This window comes from Ananas comosus, linkage group 15 (assembly GCF_001540865.1).
Source record: "Ananas comosus cultivar F153 linkage group 15, ASM154086v1, whole genome shotgun sequence".
In the NCBI taxonomy this organism is placed as follows: domain Eukaryota; kingdom Viridiplantae; phylum Streptophyta; class Magnoliopsida; order Poales; family Bromeliaceae; genus Ananas; species Ananas comosus.
This window is the reverse complement of record NC_033635.1, coordinates 7851858-7874223: the sequence shown is the minus strand read 5'-3', so window position 1 is coordinate 7874223 and position 22366 is coordinate 7851858. Positions and strand designations below refer to the sequence as shown.

General features: G+C 35.6%; 2 protein-coding genes across 10 annotated transcripts in view; one reads left to right on the top strand and one right to left on the bottom strand.

Annotated features, from left to right (window-relative positions):
* LOC109720951 (ultraviolet-B receptor UVR8) overlaps positions 1-22366 on the bottom strand; it is an 82269-nt gene that overhangs the window by 25878 nt on the left and 34025 nt on the right. For 7 of the 9 annotated variants that reach the window (XR_002219105.1, XM_020248328.1, XM_020248327.1 and 4 more), the window contains exons 4-6: positions 20020-20079; positions 1563-1664; positions 1361-1454 (exon numbers count right to left, since the gene is read on the bottom strand). Coding sequence is in view for 8 of the 9 variants with exons in the window: in XM_020248328.1 (XP_020103917.1) it covers positions 1361-1454; positions 1563-1664; positions 20020-20079 (256 nt within the window). In the remaining variant the exon portion in view is untranslated. The remainder of the gene's footprint in view (positions 1-1360; positions 1455-1562; positions 1665-20019; positions 20080-22366) is intronic. The other 2 variants (XM_020248325.1, XM_020248323.1) reach the window with 2 other exon arrangements.
* On the top strand, positions 13173-15943 carry LOC109720952. The gene is made up of 4 exons (XM_020248330.1): positions 13173-15183; positions 15275-15405; positions 15486-15561; positions 15641-15943. The coding sequence occupies exons 1-4, from the start codon at positions 14409-14411 to the stop codon at positions 15742-15744; spliced, it is 1086 nt and encodes a 361-aa protein (XP_020103919.1). The 5' UTR covers positions 13173-14408; the 3' UTR covers positions 15745-15943.

The following is a 22366-nucleotide window of genomic DNA, read 5'->3' as shown; positions in this document are numbered from 1 at the left end:
TCATCACTTTCAGTCCGCAAGATCAGCCATTATCAGAAGTGAATCACATAACCTCATGTTTCATGATCAACGGCAGATGGTTCTAAAGGACACATAGATCAAAATGGATGCATCATATCAAAATAGATGAAACAATTTGAAGCTTGATGAAACAATTTGAAGCTTGATGAAACAAGGGTCACAAAATATATCATGTTTGCAGAACCAAGCAACAAAGTACCATTAATTTTGAGTGTTTAACAGCCGTCATACCGAAATGCTTTAAAGCCAATGATTTTGCATGACCACAGTGAAGTAGATTGTGAGCAACAAAGATCATGATGACTACTTTCTTATAAAAATTTTGCCCATTGTTCCTAGCATTCTGTTACGAGCTTGTCAAAATTCTTTGCAATCCAAACAACACCTTCTTCGTTCTTCCATTTTGGTCCTACTTACTCATTCAACCTATATTTTAACACTTCTTTTTGTCAAAATCTCATCAAATCTTTCTTGAAAGCATCTACTCCATCTTAGTCATTAACTCCATGTACTCCTTTAGCAAACTAACATTGCCATACTAACCTACCCTAATTTCCATATGTCCTAACGATTTCATGCTTGATACATCTATCCTATTTTCATGTTTTGTTTACAGTAGATGATTTCAGGCTACAGAAAAGAACTGAATTCATTTTCGCTTCAATAAATTCACTTAAGCTGACATGGAATGGGCAGTCATATAGCAACCAAGAGACCTAACTTGATTGATCTTTACCATGAACTATTTGTATTAACAATCCAGCAAATGAAAACCATAACAGGAACTTTTTATTTCAACACAGAAATGCTTGTCTAAATTTCCAATTTTAACATTGTTGGTTGGGTTAGATGCTTAACCAGGGACTAATCTGTAAGAACAGGTTTTATTCTAAGGGATGACCGGCAAATTTATTACAACTTTTTCATTACAGCTCAGGATTGGATGGTTTAGGTGTGATACGATGGTCTTAAAAAGCCAGGCTCCTACATTGGATAAAAAACTTTTGCAAAATTTTGAAAGCAATAAAGGAGGTTTGTTATGGTTCATAATTAATTATTGAGTTTTTCTCTAAACTTGATGTCGGGAAGGCAATGGTGGTTTATTTTGTTAAATTAATATATGTTGAATTTTAATTCAAATATTAATAATAATTTTGATATTCATGGTTGCGGCTATTCATGGCATTAAGGCCTTCCATCAAAGGTTTTACTCTTCAGGATGTAGCCGATAGTTGCATTTTAGGGTCAGAAAGCTGGGATTAGGGCATGATAGATAGCTTTCCACCAATGAGATCAAATCATATAAGAAGTTAGAATTGACATGATAATGTACTCAAACCTTGAGCTCACATAGAATCCTAATATGCTAGATTGGTGTCCATGACCAAGTCTACCGGCTCCGCCGGCTCCCCAACTCAAGACATTGCCTTCATCTGCAAAGAGAAATATTAGATGAGAGAGATGTTATGCCAACTTCTGGGCGATATAAATACTTTTGTACAGAAAAGTTATGCCTAGACAGGGTCTGCATCCCATGTCACCTGTCACAACAATTGAGTGCTCTGCACCCAGCGCAGCCATTCTGACAGTAACATCAACCAAGCAATCGACCTTAGTAGGGGAAGAAACTGTCTTTCCAGCCTCTAGGAAACAAAATGAAACAACAATAACATATTGTGTCCTTAAAATACATTGAGTTGTTGTCGACTTCAGATAACTGAATAAACAATAAACAATGAAAAATATATAAATTACAGAAAAGTCACGATAATTCAGGATGCATTAGGGACGAGCCAATAATTAGACTTATTTCAGGTATGTGAGACATATATATGGGGCTGTTGCTTATACACTCCTCACTATTCAAAATTTTCAAATTCACCAGTCTATTCCCAAAGTAGTAAATCCTAAACGTAGGGTTAGGAGTATATTTGAACGAACTTTTGAAAATCAACAAGGGCATTTTGGTCCACCGGGGGTATATTAGATATTTTTAAAGTTTTGAAGGATATATTAGATATTATCCCTATATTATATATATATATATGTAGAGAGAGAGAGAGAGAGAGAGAGAGAGAGCTAGGTTACTATGCTTTCGAAAGTACGGAAGCCTCCGTGCTTTCAAATTGTTTTCGATGATAGGAAATCCAATTTGGCAATCAGCTCTATTAACATGATCTACACTGTTTGAACTATGTAAAGACCAAATTTCATAATTTTTTGACACTATTTACCAAGTGAACTTGTAGCCTTAAAATGAATGGCTGAAAATAAAAATCTCATAAAAAAAAGTGTAGAACCTAAGATTTTTACAATAATTTTCCTAAAGGAGGAGGATTATCACATAACTGGACTATTTCTCAACGAAACAAAAATTGTCAACTTCGAGGTCTTTTAGTGTTGTAAGTCATAAGAGGGACCTCGGTGCAGTTTTGTGTGATAAGGTGATATTTTGGAGATAAAATCAAAAAACTGCGAAATTGTTAAAATGGAATTTTTATTCAAAAAGCGCAACATTTCATGTGTCAAATTGCACAATTTTTTAGGTGGTGAAACTTATGAGCAAAACACACCTATGGGTGAGTTTTGGATAAGAAATTGTGAACTAGGGGGGCTAAACTATAATTTTTATAAAATGAGAAAAAAGAAAAATACGCAAAAAGGTTATCATTTTATGCGAGAAAGTTTGGAGTTTTGGGGAGCAGAGAAATTCATAAGAAAGTTGACTCAAAGAGGGATGCGAGAATTCAAGTTTCACGAGATTCGAAGATTTCTATGCAAAATGGCAGCACAAATGCTAGAAGGGCTTCTGCGGAAAGTGCGCTATGTTGTGGGGTTGTGAGCAAGAGGAGGACTGTCCGGGGAATAGAGTGCAAATGTTACAAATGAAAAAAAATATAGTATTAATACCCAACCCCTAAACCTAAACCTAACCTCTCCCTCTCAACCTCTCCTATAGCCATAGCCGCTGCCCGCTGCCCCCTGCCCCATGTGTCACCAGATTCCGGCATGCTCCAACAAGCCTTCGGCTGGCTAGGTGAACCCCGAAGCTCTCCCTCCCGCAATCTATCTCTCTCAAAGTCTCTCTCAAGATCTCTCTCTCTCTTTTGTTTGAGGAGATCCTCGACCCGGAGCGTCGCCGCTGCTGCTAAGCCCCACTCTGGTGACCCCCCTCCAGCAACGCCTCCATCTTGCGGCCACTCTTAAACCGTGCCGCTTCTCCAACGGTAACCCGTGGCCAATTTTCGGTTGCTACTTTTCCAGCTGTGCCCGCCGCCCTCAAGAGCCGCCATCGGCCAGTGTGCTCCCTAGCGCCGCTTAGCTCCGACCAACCTCTCCCAGCTCCTAGTCCAGTCAAAAGTATTCCAAAATTGCTACTTGGGCTGCTACTGTTGCTATTGCTTTATTGATCCCTCTTGTTGCCCGAGGTTGCTCCGTCGGCCAACCACAGTTTCCAGCAGCCTCACTCTAGCAAGCACAGCATCCCTTGATGTCCCTACATGCCCATGCTCCCCTGAGTTACAGTCAGATCTACATCGATTCACTGGTTTCACAATCGCCTGCCCGGTGCTCGAAGCAATTGATCTTTTTGGTGGTTGGTTTTTCCGCTCAACCCGGTGGCCGACGATCTCTATTCTTGGAAGCACGGTGATCCTCTGGCCTTCCCCTACATTGTGCTTACCTCGCTAGTGCAATCCAAACACCCATTGTGTACTCGAAACCCCGCCGTGCGGTTGCTTCTCACTCTCCGGCCGTCGATGAATGTTAGTGAGGACTTGGTGGTGTTCCGTTGCAGCCAGAGGCACGTCGTCGACCCTATGCATCATGGGTTGACTTCCGATTTGCGGAAGTTCAGGTAAAATATTCAAAATCTGCTTTTACTACTATTGTAGGTGCTATTTACATGGTTATGGCATGAATTGGGCTTTTCAACGCTTTTCGTGGGTAGTGTTGGATGGCGTTATTTTGCAATGTTGATGTTTGGACCAATTGTCCGAGGTCCGAAAACCTCGTGGCTGATTTTATGCAAAACGACACAAGTTGAGCCGAAATCATATCGATATAGTGGGTTTTGGTTTCGTTTCGCGAAATCCGAGTTGTTGCTATCCAAATTGGTTATCGAGCCTTGTTGGCTGGCCTAGCCTTGCTATGTGCCTCGTGGCAGCGAGTACGATGTAGATTGGGTCTGATACAGAAATAGGTATCCCGGAACCCCTTTTGGCTTATTTTTTAAGTTGTGGCTCCCGTTATCACACACTTTGCGTGCAGCAATCTCACCACCTAAAATGAGGTGTTTCGGATAGAGGATGAGATTTGCAAATGTTGGGTTTAACTCGGGACACTTCGTGGGCTGAAGTGGCAAACCGATGAGTTTTATGCGGAAATTGACAGATTCCAAAAGTCGGTAAGTGGGTTCGATGTTCAGATTGCGCCATTGTGAGTTGTAGGTGACATAAATCTCACAATTTAGTGTGACAGGGGGTTGACAGCATGGGCTGAACACACAATGCGTGCGTGATTCGGCACCAAAGTGGTGTCCGAAATACCAAATAGGTGCCTATCGGTTCCATTGTGGCCTAGTTCTGCAGTCGTTTTCTATTTTGTCGAACACTTGGCATGCTGTTGTTCCGAGACCTAAAATAGTGCGGCTCAGGATAGCGAAAATGTTGTCGTGGTTCTCTGTTGAGTCGATTAGTCGTTAGGCTTAGTTCCAGAAGTCGGTTTGTGGAACTATTGTTCTTTTTGTGTCGTTGGACCTGATGTTGTGTTTTGGTCGTGTTGGTTGGTATAGATGACACGTAAGGGCTAATGATCGTATTTGGTTGTCTTGTCTAGGTACATGTGATATCTACAAACATCGGTCGAGTCGATGACTCGGATACTTGGTGCAATGGGTGCTTCAATCTGAAGTTGGTAAAGTTGTATTTTACTCGGTTTCTTCTATGTTCATTCTATTCCCTTACAGTTGTTGAGTAGTACAACTTATCACGACTCCGTATTCCTGCATGCTTGGTACCTTACATGTTTGTTGCTTAATCACATTGCTTATCGTATTGCTTATGATTAGTGTTATTGTTCTCCATCTATTGCAGATGTGTGACATGTAGACTAGGATATGATCTAGTTGCTTACCCACGTGACTATGATAGGACATAATAGGTCGATGTTCACTCTTTAGTTTTGACCATGTTAGTCGGCCGCTTTACCTCTATGTGATTAGACCTCATCAGTCGGTTATTCCCTCTTATGTGATATGACCTTGTGGTCGACGGATCTACTCTATGAGATTTGACCTAGTTGGTCGATGCCTACTTCTTGAGATTTGACCTAGTTGGTCGGTGCCTATATCATGAGATTTGACTTGGCCGATCCCTTCTTCATGACATTTGACCTTAGAAGTCGGTTGGCTTATCCTATTCATGATTGGGACTTTAGCATGCTTCACCTCCATCACTTGCATTTATCGTCATTTACCTTGATACTCATGTAGTGTAGCATGCTAGTCGACCTTGAGATTATGATTATACTTGTGGGTATGGACCGAGGATTAAAGCGTCCATCCGCATGGGTCGTATCTACCGTGTCGTATCATGCCAGCAAAATATCGGCACGATATAGCCCTCGTACCAATGACACAACTCAAAACCCTCTATTTTTGGAATTAGTAATTATTTTCTCAATAAAGCTCAAAAGATTTGATAAAAATACATAATAAATAATTGGCATGATTTGTTGCTAAAGAAAATAAATATTTCATGCCATTACGTATAGGCACACATATATTTTTTGTGATCGACACGCATTGGCATAGCCCGGCACGCATCGTGCCGTACCATGCCGGCAAGTTTCCGGCACGACCCCGTCCCACGGCACTTAAATCTTTTACTATGGACCTTATTTCTTTTGATGTTCTTTGAGATTATTTCTTAGCTTCTCAAGTTGCCTACGGGCGTTGGTCAAACTGTTGAGTTAAATTGTTGGAGCCTTGAGCATACACATCAGACTATAGCTTGAGATAGCGTTGTTGCGCTTAGACAGGGTTCACAAACTTGAGTGCTTGAGTTTACCAGCCTAGTTGGAGGGGTTGCTCTTACACAGGTTCATCACTCTTAGATAGGGTAAGCGATTTTAGGTGTAGTATATTGTATCACTTCGGAGTGGAACTTGGTTATTCATCCTCGCAAACTAGTGGGCAAGCTTTTGTTGGGCCTTTATGGCAGCCATAGTGATTGGGTATGACTTTGGACGATTCATATGTCCAGTTGATGCATAATGCCTCTATTTGAGTTGTGCATGGCTTTCGGTTAGTTGTTTTGATTACAAGTAGCGACATCTCTCGTATAGTTATTCACAATATCTGATTATGTTTTACTTTGATACGGCAGCTAATATCTTCATCGCATTTATATATGACTCTCGCTACGGTAGCGGCAGTAGATTATATTCATACCATGATCCATACCTACTATTTTCATGCCACTATAGTTGATCATGTCTATATTTCAATTGACTATATGCAGTTATCTTCTTATTATTGTTGTTGTCTCTTTATCGTACTAGTGAGTGTGACTTGCCTTCGGCCACTGGTTGCCCCCACTGAAAAATTTATTTATATGTTTCTTATCCCACTTTTTTTACAGGTGTTGCTGACAATGTGGGTCGGGACGCTACGTGAGAAGTAGGGCCGGGATAGCTCGTACCGTGGATCTTGGTTGCTAGTTCAGATTTACCTTTCATTTGTTATATTTTTATCACGTGGAGATTATGTACTTCAGTATTGTAGCCTTGTGTTTAGAGCTATTATCGGGTTTTCCTATTGTCGTGGTTTATGAATTCTTGGTTGTGATTTTTGGATTGTTAATAGTTGTTGTATTTATTATATTGATATCCTCCTTGTTCAGGTTGCTTGTGGTTGTTTTATCTGTGCTCCTACTCCGTACATGTACAAAAAAGACTATCCGTTTGGACAAAGAAAAACCTGTGCATGGGGCAGGTCTGCGCGCGTCTCGAATAAGGTTCCAAAAAAATTTATATGCTTTTCCGCAAACTCTGTTTTCTAAATAGAAGGATTTTTCCAAAAATAGTTTCTAAGGGGCCCGGAGCTTGATAAATAGTGATAAAAGACAAATTTTAAATCGGAATTATTGATTTTGCTATTGATGATAAGTAGAATTTTCTATTAAAATTTCACCTAATTTGGATAATTTTTATACCATTAAACTTATAAACTACCACATTGGCCATTAAAATAGTCAATTTTAAGACCCCTGGATTATTTGGCAAATGAGGCTGAAATTTACGAAATTTGGTCCCTAGATAATTCAAATAGCGTACATCATATCTAACACAATCGATCATCAAATCGAATATCTCATCATAGAAAACAACTTGAAAGAATGAAGACCTCTGTGCTTTCGAAATTATAGGAGACGTACTATATATACATACATACATACATACATACATACATATATACAAATATGCATGTATGTATGTGTTTGTATATGTTGTTGACTTGTTGGGGCTAGAATACTCTTGTAGTTGAGGGATAGTGTTTACCACCAATTCTTTTAGCCTTGAATGCCTAGGGTTTACTATTTGGTGGTTATACTAGAATAGTGTTTACTACCAACTTTCTAGTCCTTGGATGAATACTAGTATAAATACCAAATAGTAAACCCTGGGCATTCAAGGGCTAAAAAATTGGTAGTAAACACCATTCCTCAACTGCTAATAGTAGTCTAGCCCTAACTAACTATATATCTATGCATCTATCTATCTCCAAACATACATATCTATATATATATAGAGTTGAGCTGGAATGCTATCGGTAGCAAACGGGCTCCGTTGCCACCCATTTGTTTTCGATGATGAAGCCTCAAAATCGATGATCGGCATCTTTGAACATAATCTATACCACTTAAAGTGTTTAGAAACCAAATTTTAAATCTTTTCGACATCATTAGCCTAATGATCAAAGGGTTTCAAAATTTGTAATTTTAATGGTAGATATGAGCCGTTTTCTCGTTTAATGGTGTAAAACTGTTCAAATCAATTAAATTTTTGTTAGAAAATTCTTTAAACTATTTAGAACAAGATGTATACTCTCGATCTTGATTATAAAATTCCTATCATCACTTTTTAGAGGATATTCATTTTCAGCCATTCATTTTTACGCCCACTTGATGGACAAGAGAACAATATCGGAAAAGCATGAAATTTGATTTCTAGATATTTCAAGTGGTGTAGATCATTTTTAATGGTGTCGCTCGTCGATTTGGAGGCTCCATCATAAAAAACAAATGGGTGGCAACGAAGCCTGTTTACTACCGATAACATTCCAGCTCAACTCTATATATATATATATATATATATATATATATATATATAGGGTAAATTGCAATGTTTCCCCCTGAGCTTTTTGCGAAGTTTCACTTTACCCCTCGAACTCCTAAAATGGACATCTAACCCTCTAAACTTTAATACAAGGTTTTAAGTGCCCGTCGACACGGGCCGTATCCACCGTGCCGTACCGTGCCAATAAGACATCGGCACGATACAGACCCCGTGCCGATGGCACAGCTCAAAAACCTCTATTCTTTAAATTAGTAAGTAATTTCCTCAATAAAGTTTAAAAGATGTGATAAAAAGACATAATAAATAGTTAGAATATTTTGTTGCCAAAAAAAATAAATATTTCATACTATTATGTGTTGGCACACAAGAATTTTTTTGACCGGCACGCACCGGCACGGCTCGGCACGCACCGTTCCGTACCGTGCCGGCAAGTTTCCGGCACAACCCCGTGCCACGGCATTTAAATCCTTGCTTTAATATTTCATTCATGTTACCCCTTTCGTCAGTTTTCCGTTAAGCTCTGTTAACCGGAAACTGACGGAAGGGGTAAAATGAATGAAATATTAGAGTTTAGGGTGTTAGATATTTTAGGAGTTTGGGGGGTTAAGTGAAACTCGCCAAAAGTTTAGGATGTAGCAGTGCAATTTACCTTGTAGGACTCTTGACTATAAATTATTTTATTATAATATGTTACTTATGGGTTGACTACTAACTCTCAAGTTAATGACCATACTTGATTTTGAATTTATATATATTTTTTATTCTAAAATAAATCATACCATAATTTATCCTATATTTTATTGTAATAAAATAAAATCGAAAAAAATAAATTAGAGTGGCTTAAAGATAAGAAAAGAGCAATACTAATTACCTACGATGCTCGAACACTCTACTGTCCTGGTGTAATCGCTAATATGGTTGATTTACAATAGGTGTCCTCACTAGGATATAGAGATTTTCATTCTCAGTTAATTTTCTGTAATACTCGTTTTTCCCTTTGATCTTTAGAAGTATTGTTATAGAAAATGCACTTATTTTCTATGAAACTCTGCAATGTCATTTTATTGGAGCCTAAAATAAAATTTTTGTACTTCATTTCAGCCAATTAAAAATTTTTAATATAAAAATATAAAATAATATTTTATTAGAAAATGCACTTATTTTTTATGAAACTATGCAATATAATTTTATTGTAGCCTAAAATAAAATTTTTGTACTTCATTTCAGCCAATTAAAAATTTTTAGAATAAAAATATAAAATAATATTTTATAATATTTTAGAACAATACTTCTAAAGATAAAAAGAACAAACGAGTACTACAGAAAATTACTGAGAATTAAAATTTCTATCTCCGAATGAGGACACCTATTATAAATCAACCATATTAGCGAGTACACTAGAACAGTAGAGTGTTCGAGCATTGTAGGTAGTTAGTATCGCTCTTTTCTTATCTTTAAGCAACGCTAATTAATTTCTTTCGCTTTTATTTTATTACAATAAAATGTAGAATAAATTATTGTATGATTTATTTTAGGATAAAAAATATATATAAATTCAAAATCAAGATTGATCACTAACTTGAGGGTTAGTAGTCAATCCATAAGTAACATATTATAATAAAATAATTTACAGTCAAGAGTCCTAGGGGTAAATTGCACTGCTACCTCCTGAACTTTTGGCGAGTTTCACTTAACCCTCCAAACTCCTAAAATAGACATTTAACACCCTAAACTCTAATATTTTATTCGTTTTACCCCTTCCGTCAGTTTCTAGTTAATGGAGCTTGACGAAAAACTGACGGAAGAGGTAACATGAATGAAATATTAGAGTTTAGGGTGTTAGATGTCCATTTTAGGAGTTCGATGGATAAAGTGAAACTTCGCGAAATGTTTAGGGAGTAACAATGCAATTTACTCTATATATATATATATATATATATATATATATATATATATATATATATATATATATAGAAAGAAAGAGAGAGAGAGAGAGAGAGAGAGAGAGAGAGTTGAGTTGGAAGGCTATTAGTAGCAAACAGGCTCCGCTATCACCCATTTGTTTTTTATGATGGAACCTCCAAATTGGCGATCGGCATCGTTGAATATAATCTATACCACTTGAAGTATCAAGAAACTAATTTTCAAATCTTTTCGACGTCATTAACCTAATGATCAAAGGGTTTTAAAATTTGCAATTTTAATGGCCAATGTGAGGCATTTTCTAGTTTAACGGTGAAAAGATATCCAAATCAATTGAATTTTGGTTAGAAAATTCTTTAAACTATCTAGAACAAGATCTATACTATCGATCTTAATTACAAGACTCCTATCATCACTTTTAGAGGATATTCATTTTCAGCCGTTCATTTTTTATTCACTTGATGGACAAAAGAACAACATCGAAAAAGTATGAAATTGATTTCTAGATACTTCAAGTGGTATAGATCATGTTTAACAGTACCGATCGTCAATTTGGAGGCTCCATCATCGAAAGCAAATTGGTCGCAACGGAGCCCGTTTGCTACCGATAGCATTCCAGCTCAACTCTCTCTCTAAATATATATGCATATATGTGTGAATATGCATGTACATATATATACACACACACACATATATACATATACATATATGCACACACATATGTATACATAGATATATAATAAATAGAGCAAGGCTGGTATACTATCGGTAGCACAGATAGCCTCCATGCTACAAAGTTGTTTTCAATGATGCGGTTTTCAAATCAACGATCGACGCCGTTAAACTTGACCTACACTATTGAAAGTATCAGGAAACTCAATTTCATAACTTTTCAGCATCATTTACCTATCAAATGAGTAGTCTAAAAATGAACGCAAGAAAATAAAAATCTCATAAAAAATGATGATAAAAGACTTGAATTTAAGATTAGAGACACTGATCTTATTCTAAATAATGAAAAGAATTTTCTATAAAAATTTTATCAAATTTGGATTGTTTTACACCGTTAAATTCACAAACGCATCACATCTACCATTGAAATTATCAATTTTGAGACCTTTTGATCACTAGCCAAATGATATATATATAGATATATGTATATATATATACACGTGTGTGTATATATATACATATATGTATATATATATGTATAGAACGAGGCTACTATACTATCTATAGTACCAAAGCTCTAGTACTATAGGTTTGTTTTTGATCTTAGGGTGCTCAAATCAATGATCCACACCATTAAATATGATCAAGGGTATATAAAGTTTTTAGAAATAAAATTTTAGTTTTTTTCGACATTGTTTACTTAATAAGTAAATCATGTCAAAATGAACGGTGAAAATTGAACAATCCTTAAAATTTGAGGATAGAACTATTGAATTCAAGAACAAGGATGCTGACCTTGATCTAAATAGTTTTTAAGTATTTTCTATCAAAATTTGAATAAATTTAGATTTTTCTACACTGTTAAACTACAAACTCACCACAGTAGCCATTGAAAATTGATAGTTTTGAAATGGTTTAATCATAAAGTAAACTATGTCGAAAAAATATAAAATTTTATTCCTAAGAAGTTCAAATACCCTAGATCAGTTTTAGCAATCTTGATCTACGGTTGAAAGCAAGACTATATATATAGAGTTAGGCTCCTACATTATCTATAGTACCGATGCTCCGGTACTATACTTTTGTTTTCGATCGTAGAGTGCTCAAATCAAACGATCAACACCGTTAAAACTGATCTAGGGTATTTGAAGTTTTTAGAAATAATATTTTATATTTTTTCGACATAGTTTACTTTATGATCAAACCATTTCAAATTTGTTAATTTTCAGTGGCTACTATGGTGAGTTTGAAGTTTACCGATGTAAAAAAATCTAAATTTATTCATAGTTTGATAGAAAATACTTTAAACTATCTAGATCAAGGTCAACATCCTTGATCTTGAATTCAAAAGTTCTATTCTCAAATTTTAAAGATTGTTCAATTTCCACCGTTCATTTTGACATGATTTACTTACTAACAAGGATTTAAGTGCCGTGGCACGGGGTTGTGCTAGAAACTTGCCGGCATGATACGGCACGGTGCGTGCCGAGCCGTGCCGATGCGTGCTGGTCACAAAAAATATGTGTGCCGACATGTAATGGCATAAAATATTTATTTTCTTTAGCAACAAATTATGCCAATTATTTTTTATGTATTTTTATCAAATCTTTTGAACTTTATTGAGAAAATCCTTGTTACTAAGTATATTTTTGGCATAACATCCTTGTTACTAAGTATATTTATTTTCTTTGGCATAATTTGTTGCTAAAGAAAATAAATATTTTATGCCATTACACAAGGTTTAAAGTGCCGTGGCACGGGGGCGTGCCGGCACGGCCCTGGCACGGTACGGCACGGGCACGCTTGCATGCCGACACGTGGCACTCGAGACAGAGCGGCACGCGACTGGGTGCCGCGGCACCGTGCTGTGCTAAATAGTCTTTTTTTTTTCCTTTACTTTATGGTTTTTTTTTTGTTTTGTCTTTTTGCAAGTGTTGGTTTTGTTTTGACTTACAGTAAGATGCTTTTTGGTTTTCTTTTTGCAAGTGTTGCCTTTTTGGCTTGGTTTTCTTTTGACCCACTCTCCCTTTTGCTTTCTTCTCATGCTTTTTCATTTCTTTTTTTTTTGTCTTTTTGCATTTGATGGTTTCTTTTTAGTGTCATTGCTTTTTTTTCTTTTTTGTCATATTCCTCCTCCCTCCATGTGGTCATGTTTCCCTCTGATACTTTTTCCTTTCCTTTTTTTTTTTTTGGGTCTTTTTGCATTTGATTGGTTATTTTGATTGTCAATTTTTTTTCTTTTTTGTCACATTCCCCCTCCCCCATGTGGTCATGTTCCCCTCTGATACTTTTTTTGACTGTCAATCCTTTTTCTTTTTTTTTTGTCATGTTCCCCCTCCTCCCTCGTCTACTTAAGGCAACGACCCTCTCTCTTTCTTAAGTAACTTCCTTATCTCTTTCTCAGGCAACTTCTCTCTCCCTTTCTCGGTTATTCTCTCCTTCACTTTCTGTCCTTTTTTTCTTCTCATGTCGTTTTTTTTTTTGAAATTTTTATAAAATAGATTTTATTTGAGTTGTTTGTATCTTAGTAATTATAGATCATAATGCCACCTAAAAGAACAGAAGATTATGGTTGGCAACATGGACAAATGGTTGATGGAAATAGATTTCATTGGAAGTGCAATTACTGTAATATGGTCGAAATGGGCGGAGGTGTCACTCGCCTAAAGAAACATATCGCTGGAGGTTTTTCTTAAGTATCGAAATGCCCTAAAGTCCCTCAGGAAATAATACATGCAATGAAAATTGAATTAGAATCTTCAAAAATAGCAAAAAAGAAAGTAAGGGACGATCGAGATGAACTAGATAAACGAGCGGGTGAATATCCCCCTACTGACCCATATGAAGGTTTAGGTGATGAATTAGATCCTGATATTAGAGCTGCGATGGAAGTATCTGCACAAGAAAGATGGCAGCAAAATGAAGTCCAACGACATAGAGCACAATTTGGACGCTCTCAGTTTGATGCTGGTGGTGGGTCTGGGTCTGGCTCTGCACCATCTGGTTTAGCTCGAAGTGGTTCTGTTAGCCGCATGTTCGATAGATTTAAAAAATGACCAAAAGAAAAAAGTGGAAGACATCCAAATATTATAGATATAGACCCAATGGCATTTCCTGACCCAGATGCTCAACAGCAACGCATAGATAGTATGCTAAAAAAAGATAAAAAAGGCAAAATTGGTCGAGCAATAGCAAAATTTTTTCACTTCAGTCATATTCCTTCCAATGCAGCAAGTACTCCATATTATAGATCAATGATCGCTACCATACAAAAGGAGGGTCCAGGAGTTGAACCCCCAACGCCGTATGAGATTTCTGGCAAATATCTTGACACGGAGGTCAATGATATTCATGCATGGGTAAAAACCTTCAAACAACAATGGGAGATGTATGGTGTTACCTTGATGTGTGATAGTTAGACAGGACCGACAAAAATGAGCATTATAAATTTTTTAATCTATTGTAATGGCAGGGTGGTTTTCCACAAATCAATCGATACGACCGGTCGATTTGAAGATGCTGATTATATATATGCATTACTGGAACAAGTTTTAGGTGAGATTGGTGAGAAATGTGTGGTACAAGTTGTATCAGACAATGGTGCAAACTTCAAAAAAGCTGGCAAACTATTAATGCAAAGGCATCCGTATTTATTTTGGACTCCTTGTGCAGCACATTGCATCAATCTAATGATGTCTGACTTCGGTGACATAAATCGAGTTAAAAAAACTGTAGATACTGCACAACGTGTATCTAAGTATTTGTATAATCATCTTTGGGTTCATGCTTTAATGGTGAAATTCACAGGACGAGAACTAGTACGTTCTGGTATCACACGATTTGCCACAAATTTTATTGCTCTAAACAGTATCCTTCAAAATAAAAATGGATTAAAGTCCATGTTTGCATCAGATGATTGGCAAACATCTCGTTATGCCTCCACGGCTGATGGAAAATCGATTGAGCAAATAATTCTGTCTGCCAAGTTTTGGGATTATGTGAAAGAGATTGTTGATATTGTGGAGCCTTTATATGTGGTTCTCCGTTTAGTGGATCAGGAAAAAATACCTCAAATGGGACATGTCTATTATAAACTGAGAATGGCTAAAGATAATATTAAAAAAATTAATTCGCCACGGTGTCAATCTTTTTTAAAAGTTATTGACAGACGTTGGGACGTTCAGATGAGCCGGGATCTACACCTAGCAGGTAAGTTATAAATTATAACAAAACTATTTATTATTGATTGTTCATTAGTAGCCTTGTATTATTAATGGAGTGATTTCTTTCTTAATGATAGGTTATTATCTTAATCCGTCGTACCATCATCGTTATAATCTTGGATTTGATGATGAACTGTTGAAGGCATTACGAAACGTTATCAATAGATTGGAGAGGGATCCAACACATGCTGCTCTTGCCATAAGTGAGGTATAATATTTTTTCAATGTATTATTAATTTGCTAGATGTTAATATGCTGATTTCTGACTATTATTCTATCATAATAAAGGGAAAAATATTTCGTGAATCCGCTGGAACTTTTGGTGAAGCGGGTGCAATTAACGGAAGACACAATACCGATCCCAGTAAGTAACTCCATAATTTGGACAGTTTACAGCTGATGATAAATCTTATTTGCTATATTTTTAACTTTTAATTGTACAGCTGAGCGATGGCTACAATATGGTGGATCAGCAAAGTATTTAAAAAAGATTGTTGTGTGTGTCTTATCTCAAACGACAACGTCTAGTGGATGTGAACGCAACTAGAGCACGTTCGCACTAATACATACCAAAGTGCGTAATCGATTAGCGTACGCTCGATTAGAGAAGCTAGTTTATGTCCACTATAATATAAGGCTCCGTTTAAAATGCATTGAAAAGGAGTATGATAAGGAAAAGAAATTAAAACTTATGATCCCTTGGATGCAAGTTTTATCAATGATGAATCAAACCCCATACTTGATTGGCTACAAGATAGAGACAACCAAGAGGACCCATTACTCAATGAGCCTGGAGATCCACCACGACCCTTCAGAGTAATTGCTGATGAAGCAGGAATTAGTAATGTTGAAAGATGGGCTGACGAGAACATAGGAAGGTGTCAAGGTAATGTGCAAGAACAAACAGCTTTGGACGAAAAATCCCAAAATCCTACACATGACTCTGATGCAGAATTCGAACGTCTTATGCAAGGACCTGGATATGGTCGTTCACGTCGTACTCAGAGTCAATCTGGAAAGGAGAAAACGTCTTATACTGCAAAAAGGCCTTCAACGACAGTCCGAAGTGGTAAGAGTAAAAAAAGTATGACATCGATGGATCCATTAGATGCAGCTGATGCACTCCCACAAGATAATGATAGTGATACATCGACACCAGCAGATTCTGGATTACCACAGTCTAAAGATGAATGTAGTGATGATGATGATACCACTAATAGCAGTGAGGATGGTGGCGACTTCATTCCACCAACACAACAGGAGAGTGGAGGTGGTGGTGGCCTTATATTTACTGAAGAGCAAAACTTCACACATGCCACTCAAGATGCTGATCATGGGTCTCGACCACGTCAAACATCCGGAATGGTATATGACCGTCGAAAAGATAGGAGGTCCTCACAACAAGATTATGGGGAGATGAGAGAAGGTTTGGAGGCAATATCAACTAGACCTCCACGAAGGGATGATACTTTGCAAACACAGTTTGATAGTACTTCAATATCATCGCATCCCTCATATCGACATGGTCTATATGGAGAGATATTTGATTATGATTCATCAATTTATGGCACTCAGAGTGAATCCCAATCCATCCCTGGACATAGTGAAAGCTCATACGGCGAATCTACATCCACTCATGCATATCCACATTATGGTTCTTCTTTTCCATACAATCCATATCCTTATGATGCTTCAGTTTATATGCCACAGATGACTGTTGTCCATTATATCCACGATCCAGTTGCATATGCAAGTTATCTCCGACAATACAATGACGTATATCGGGAATATATGACTTTCTCACAATACCAGCAATACTTATATCAACATTATCAAATAAATCTTGTATCTGCAGATGACAATATGCGATATGATCAAGCGCGACAATCTATGTGGAATTAAGCAGTCATCTCTATGTAAAGATGTAAATTTAAATAATTATTATACTTGTGAATTTTATTATTGTATTTTAATTTTTATTCTACATCAGGTATAATTGTATTTTACTTACAAAAAGCTTACATGCATGTTAATTGATGAGTATAATAAGGTATATATAGCAAATATAAATAATTATTTATTTAAATCTTTCAAAATAACATTATAAGAGTTTATTGAAATCAAAAAAACTGAAAAAAATCCGTGCCAAAGCGTGCCAGTAGGAGGTCGTGCGTATCTGTCGGCACGCAAGCGTGCCACGTGTCAGCACGCAAGCGTGCCCGTGCCGTACCGTGCCAGGACCGTGCCGGCACGCCCCCGTGCCACGACACTTTAAACCTTGGGGTGAAGTGCACATTTTTCATTTTACAAGGGGCAAAGTGTAGGTTTTTAAATGACGGGGGAAAAGTGATAAATCGGGTTTTGACAGGGGAGTTTTCTGTAATTTAGCCTATATAATATGTATATATAACCCAGATAGGAGTCTTGTACTCAAGATCAAGAGTATAGATCTTGTTTTAAATAGTTTAAAGAATTTTCTAACAAATATTCAATTGATTTGGATATCTTTACGCCATTAAACGAGAAAACGCCTCATATCAACAATTAAAATTACAAAATTTGAAACCATTTGATCATTAGGCAAATGATGTTGAAAATATTTGAAATTTGATTTCTAAACACTTCAAATGGTATAGATCATGTTCAACGGTGCTGATCGTCGATCTGGAGGCTCCATCATCGAAAACAAATGGGTGGCAACGGAGCCCGTTTGCTATCGATAGTATTCTAGCTCAACTCTCTCTGCTCTCCACGAGATGAGCTCCGACCACTGACCGACAAGCTCTCACGAACGGTCTCTTCACTCTCATGCCTCTCCCTTCAGTCCTCAGTCATAAGCAGGAAATCTCACCGCTCCTCGTCTCGTTCACCTCAATTCCGCTTACACTCGACTCCTTGCACTCTCTCCTCAGATTTCTCTCTCCCTCTGGCTCTCATCCTCTCGAAACGTCCATCATCTCTCTCTCTTCTCATACTCTCATCTCTCTCTCTTCTTATATATATTATATATATATATGATATATATTATATATATATATGTAACTCCATCATCTGAAAACAATGGGTGCAACGGAGCCCGTTTGCTTCATAGTATTCTAGCATCAACTCTATATGTATATATGTTATATGTATATATTATATGTTATAGAGTAAGCTAGAACATACTTTTAAAGCACCAACTCATTGTGGCTTCTAAGTTCATAGCCTATGATCTTACTCCTGTATTACTAATAAACCTTTGATCAAACACTAATTCCACCGACCACACCGGACACCTATACCATCATCTCAACCTCACAATCTCTCCATCAAGGGGCTAAAACTCAAAAGCACCAACCCATTGGTGCATTTTAGGGGAGTAAATTCTTAGCTCTACTCCAATATTACTAATATATAATACCAACCCATTGGTGCTTTTGGGAGTATTTCTAGCTCTAACTCTATATATATATATGTTATATATAGTATATGTATTATAAACATATATACATATATATGTATGTATATATGTATGTATATATAATATTGTATATATAATACTATATATTATATATTATATATATATATTGTATATATGTTTATATATGTATATTATATAGAGAGAGAGCTTCACGGCTGGTATACTATCCTGGTAGCACGGGCTTTCGTGCCTAGCACAGTTGTTTTAATGATGCCAGCTTTACCAAATAACGACGTCGGCTCCGTATAGACTTAATTACACTAATTGAAGTATTTGAAACTAAATTTCTAATATTTGGGTGTATATTCATCCATATCAAACATAGGTCTAAAATGACGCTAAAAATAAAAATCTAAAAAAATGAGTAGAAGACTTGAATTATTAGATCAGAGTCTGATCTTTTTATAACTCTAATAGTAAAAAAAAAAATTCTATAAAAATTTCATTCTAATTTGGTATTTTATACACCCGTTAAATTTGACAAATGCATACACTCTACCATTAAAATTGTCAATTTTGAGACCTTTTGATCACTAGCCAAATAATGCCGAAAAATTATGAATATTAGTTTCAAATACTTTTAAATAGTGTAGGATCAAGTCTAACGGAAGCCAATCGTCGATTTGAAAGCCGCAAGCATTGAAAACAAACTTGTAGCACGGGGGCCTCCGTGCTATGATAGTATACAGATCTACTCCTCTCGTCTCCTCTCGATCGCGTACATCCTCTCTCTCTATATAATTATATATATTATAGAGTGAGGCTACTATGCTTTTTGAAGCACGAGGCCCTCGTGCTTCTAGGTCGTTTTCGATTGTTGCGACTTTCGAAATTAGTCGATGGCTCCGTTAAACTTGATCTAAGATAATTTGAAGTACCTAGACAAATAAATTGTTATGATTTTTTCGATTATGATTTGCCTAGTGAATCGAAGGGCTCAAAATCGAATGAATTTTAATGGCCGTAAGTGATGTTTGTTAAGTTTAACGGTGTAAAATATCCAAATCACGTAAAATTTTGATATGAATAATTCTTTATACTATATAAACAAGATCAATTCTTTTGCATCCAAATTTTAATGTCATATTATTCACGTTTTGTAAGATTTTTTTACAGCCCGTTATTTTGAGCCCCTTCGTTCACTAGAGCAAATAATATCGAAAAAATCGCAAATTTATTTTCTAGGTTACATTCAATACTCATAGAATCAAGTTTAACGAAGCCGATCGATGATTTGAAAGTCCACATAGTAGTCTCATAATAATATATATATATATTATATATATATATATATATATTATGATATATAATATATTATATTGCTAATAACAAAGAAGGTGAGTCCAAGAATAATAGCATTACTTCTTCCAAGACCAAGCTGACCACTGGAGTTGTCTCCCCAAACAAAGAGCTTCCCATTATCTAAATCAAAAAAGCAAAGGCAATAGTTTGGAAAAGAATGTAAATTTTCTTCTAAACAAAGGACCATCAATACAAGAAAACTGTCCAAAAGTTAAATTATTACCTAGTATAAATAAAATGACCCAGAATAATGCAGTAGTAAAACGATAAATCTATCAAAGGACAAAACTATTAAGTATTAAGGACAAACTGTATAAACTTACCTAAACTATAGCACATTCTAAAATAGGTACATGAACTTTCAAAGCTCTGATTTCACTACCTAACATAAAGTGCTTTCAAAATAGATACCTAAAGTTTAAAATTTTGATTTCACTACTAACCTTGGGGTGTTTGGTTCAAAATAAGAAATGGAATCGGAATTGGAATTGGAACAGACTGGAATTGGAAACGAAATGGTCAAATTCTCTCAATTTGTTTAGTTTAGAATAAGTGAATAACAATCGGAATCGGAATAGTTGATTCCTGTTTACACAATCTAGTTGTGATAGAAAAAATTGTGGTTATCAAACAAATAATTAAAATAAAAATTAAAATTAAAATACGAAGATAATTTAAATTGAATTTGCAACTCAAAACATAGAATTAAATTTATAATTTAAATGCAAACAAAAAATTAAATATTAAAAATTTACATCAAAATTTTCAAATGATAAGCCAAAATTTTGAATGTAAATTTTTAACAATTAAAATTTAAAGTTGAGTGCACAACTCAAAGTATAAAATTAATTTTCGATTTGATTCAAATTCAAACTTAAAATTACAATTTAAATTCCAAATTAAATCCATATATTTAATTTAAAATTTAAATGAAAATTTTAAAATTTAAAATTTGAACATAAAATTTAAGTTTAAATTCATAGATCAAATTCAAAATGCTAAATTAAATTTAATTTAATTTGAGTTTTAAATCAATATTAAAAATTAAAATTTAATTTCTAAAAATTTAAACTTATATTTTACTTAAAACTTGAAGTTAAAAAATTAAATTTAGTTTCAAAATATAGTTGACATATTTTTGGAACAAACTTTAATTCTGCTAGGATTCAACTTGCAATTCGACCTCCTAAGCCGGATTGGAAAAAGGGGTGATTGGAGATTCTCATTCTATACAAGAATCGGAATCAGAATGGGACTCCCGCATACCAAACACACCCTCAAACAAATTCGTATTCTGATTCCAAATCCTGGGTGAAAAAGGGGCAATCAAGCATGCCCTAAGGGCACGTTTGGTTCAAAAGAGGAATTGAAACCAGAATAGGAATGAAAATGGACCAAAATCCAAAACGGAATGATAAAAATAACAATTTGTTTCGTTCATAAGAGGAAGTGGAATCGAAAACAGAATCATGTTCAAATTGAAATTAAAAAAAAAAAAAGCATTTTTATTAAAATTTAAATTTATTATTCAAATTTTTAATGAAAATTTGACTCTAAATTTGAACTTAAAATTAGAATTTACAATTCAAATTCAAGGTCAAAAGTCAAAATTTAAATTTACAACTATAAATTAAAATTTAAGAAATTTAAATTTAAATTTTAAATTCATATTTCAAATTCAAATTTGAAATTATGATTAAGCTAATGAATTTATATGGTTTATATTTAAATTCAAATAATTATTAGTGGAAGAAGAAAAATATATTTTTTCAATCACTCGAGAATCAAAGTTAACTCCGACCATGGAGGTGGGAGTCACTTTTAGGGCATGTTTGGTTCATCTATTTTTAGACTATGGAATCGAAACGGGATTCATTGATTCCGATTGTTGTTGTTTGTTTTACAAGAATCGGATTTCGATTCCTATTCCACTTTGAATGGCAATGGCCAAATCCATTTATGGCCCAATCTAGCTTTGAATTCCATATTGGCCTATTCCAAGCAACTACTCAAAATCCCCTCTCGCAAACACCTTCCCTTCCTCTTCATTCATCACTCTCCTATCTCTTAATCAAAACCCACACTCAAAATCCTAGATTCCCATTCTGATTTCCATTCCAATAATGAACCAAACATTTTTGGATGTTTCGTCATTCCATTTCCCATTCTGAAGCAATCCAATTCCATTTCCCATTCATATTCCAATCATGAACAAACATGCCCTTAAGGGACTCGAATGTCCCCAGAAATGGGAATCAGAATGCCAATCCCTCAATCCAAACACTAACAATAAGAATGACTTAATTCCGATTCTCATTCCAACTCTCAAATACTTCAAACCAAACATGCCCTAAGAGTAATTAATTGTAACATTGTAAGTACATAGGGATAGGAAATAAAGAATAAC

Excerpts from the sequence above, each read along its gene's own strand:
- LOC109720952 (XM_020248330.1), top strand. The coding sequence starts at position 14,409 with ATGAGCATTATAAATTTTTTAATCTATTGTAATGGCAGGGTGGTTTTC. Across the intron at positions 15,406-15,485 it reads CTGCTCTTGCCATAAGTGAG|GGAAAAATATTTCGTGAATC; the intron begins GTATAATATTTT and ends ATCATAATAAAG. Across the intron at positions 15,562-15,640 it reads AAGACACAATACCGATCCCA|CTGAGCGATGGCTACAATAT; the intron begins GTAAGTAACTCC and ends TTAATTGTACAG.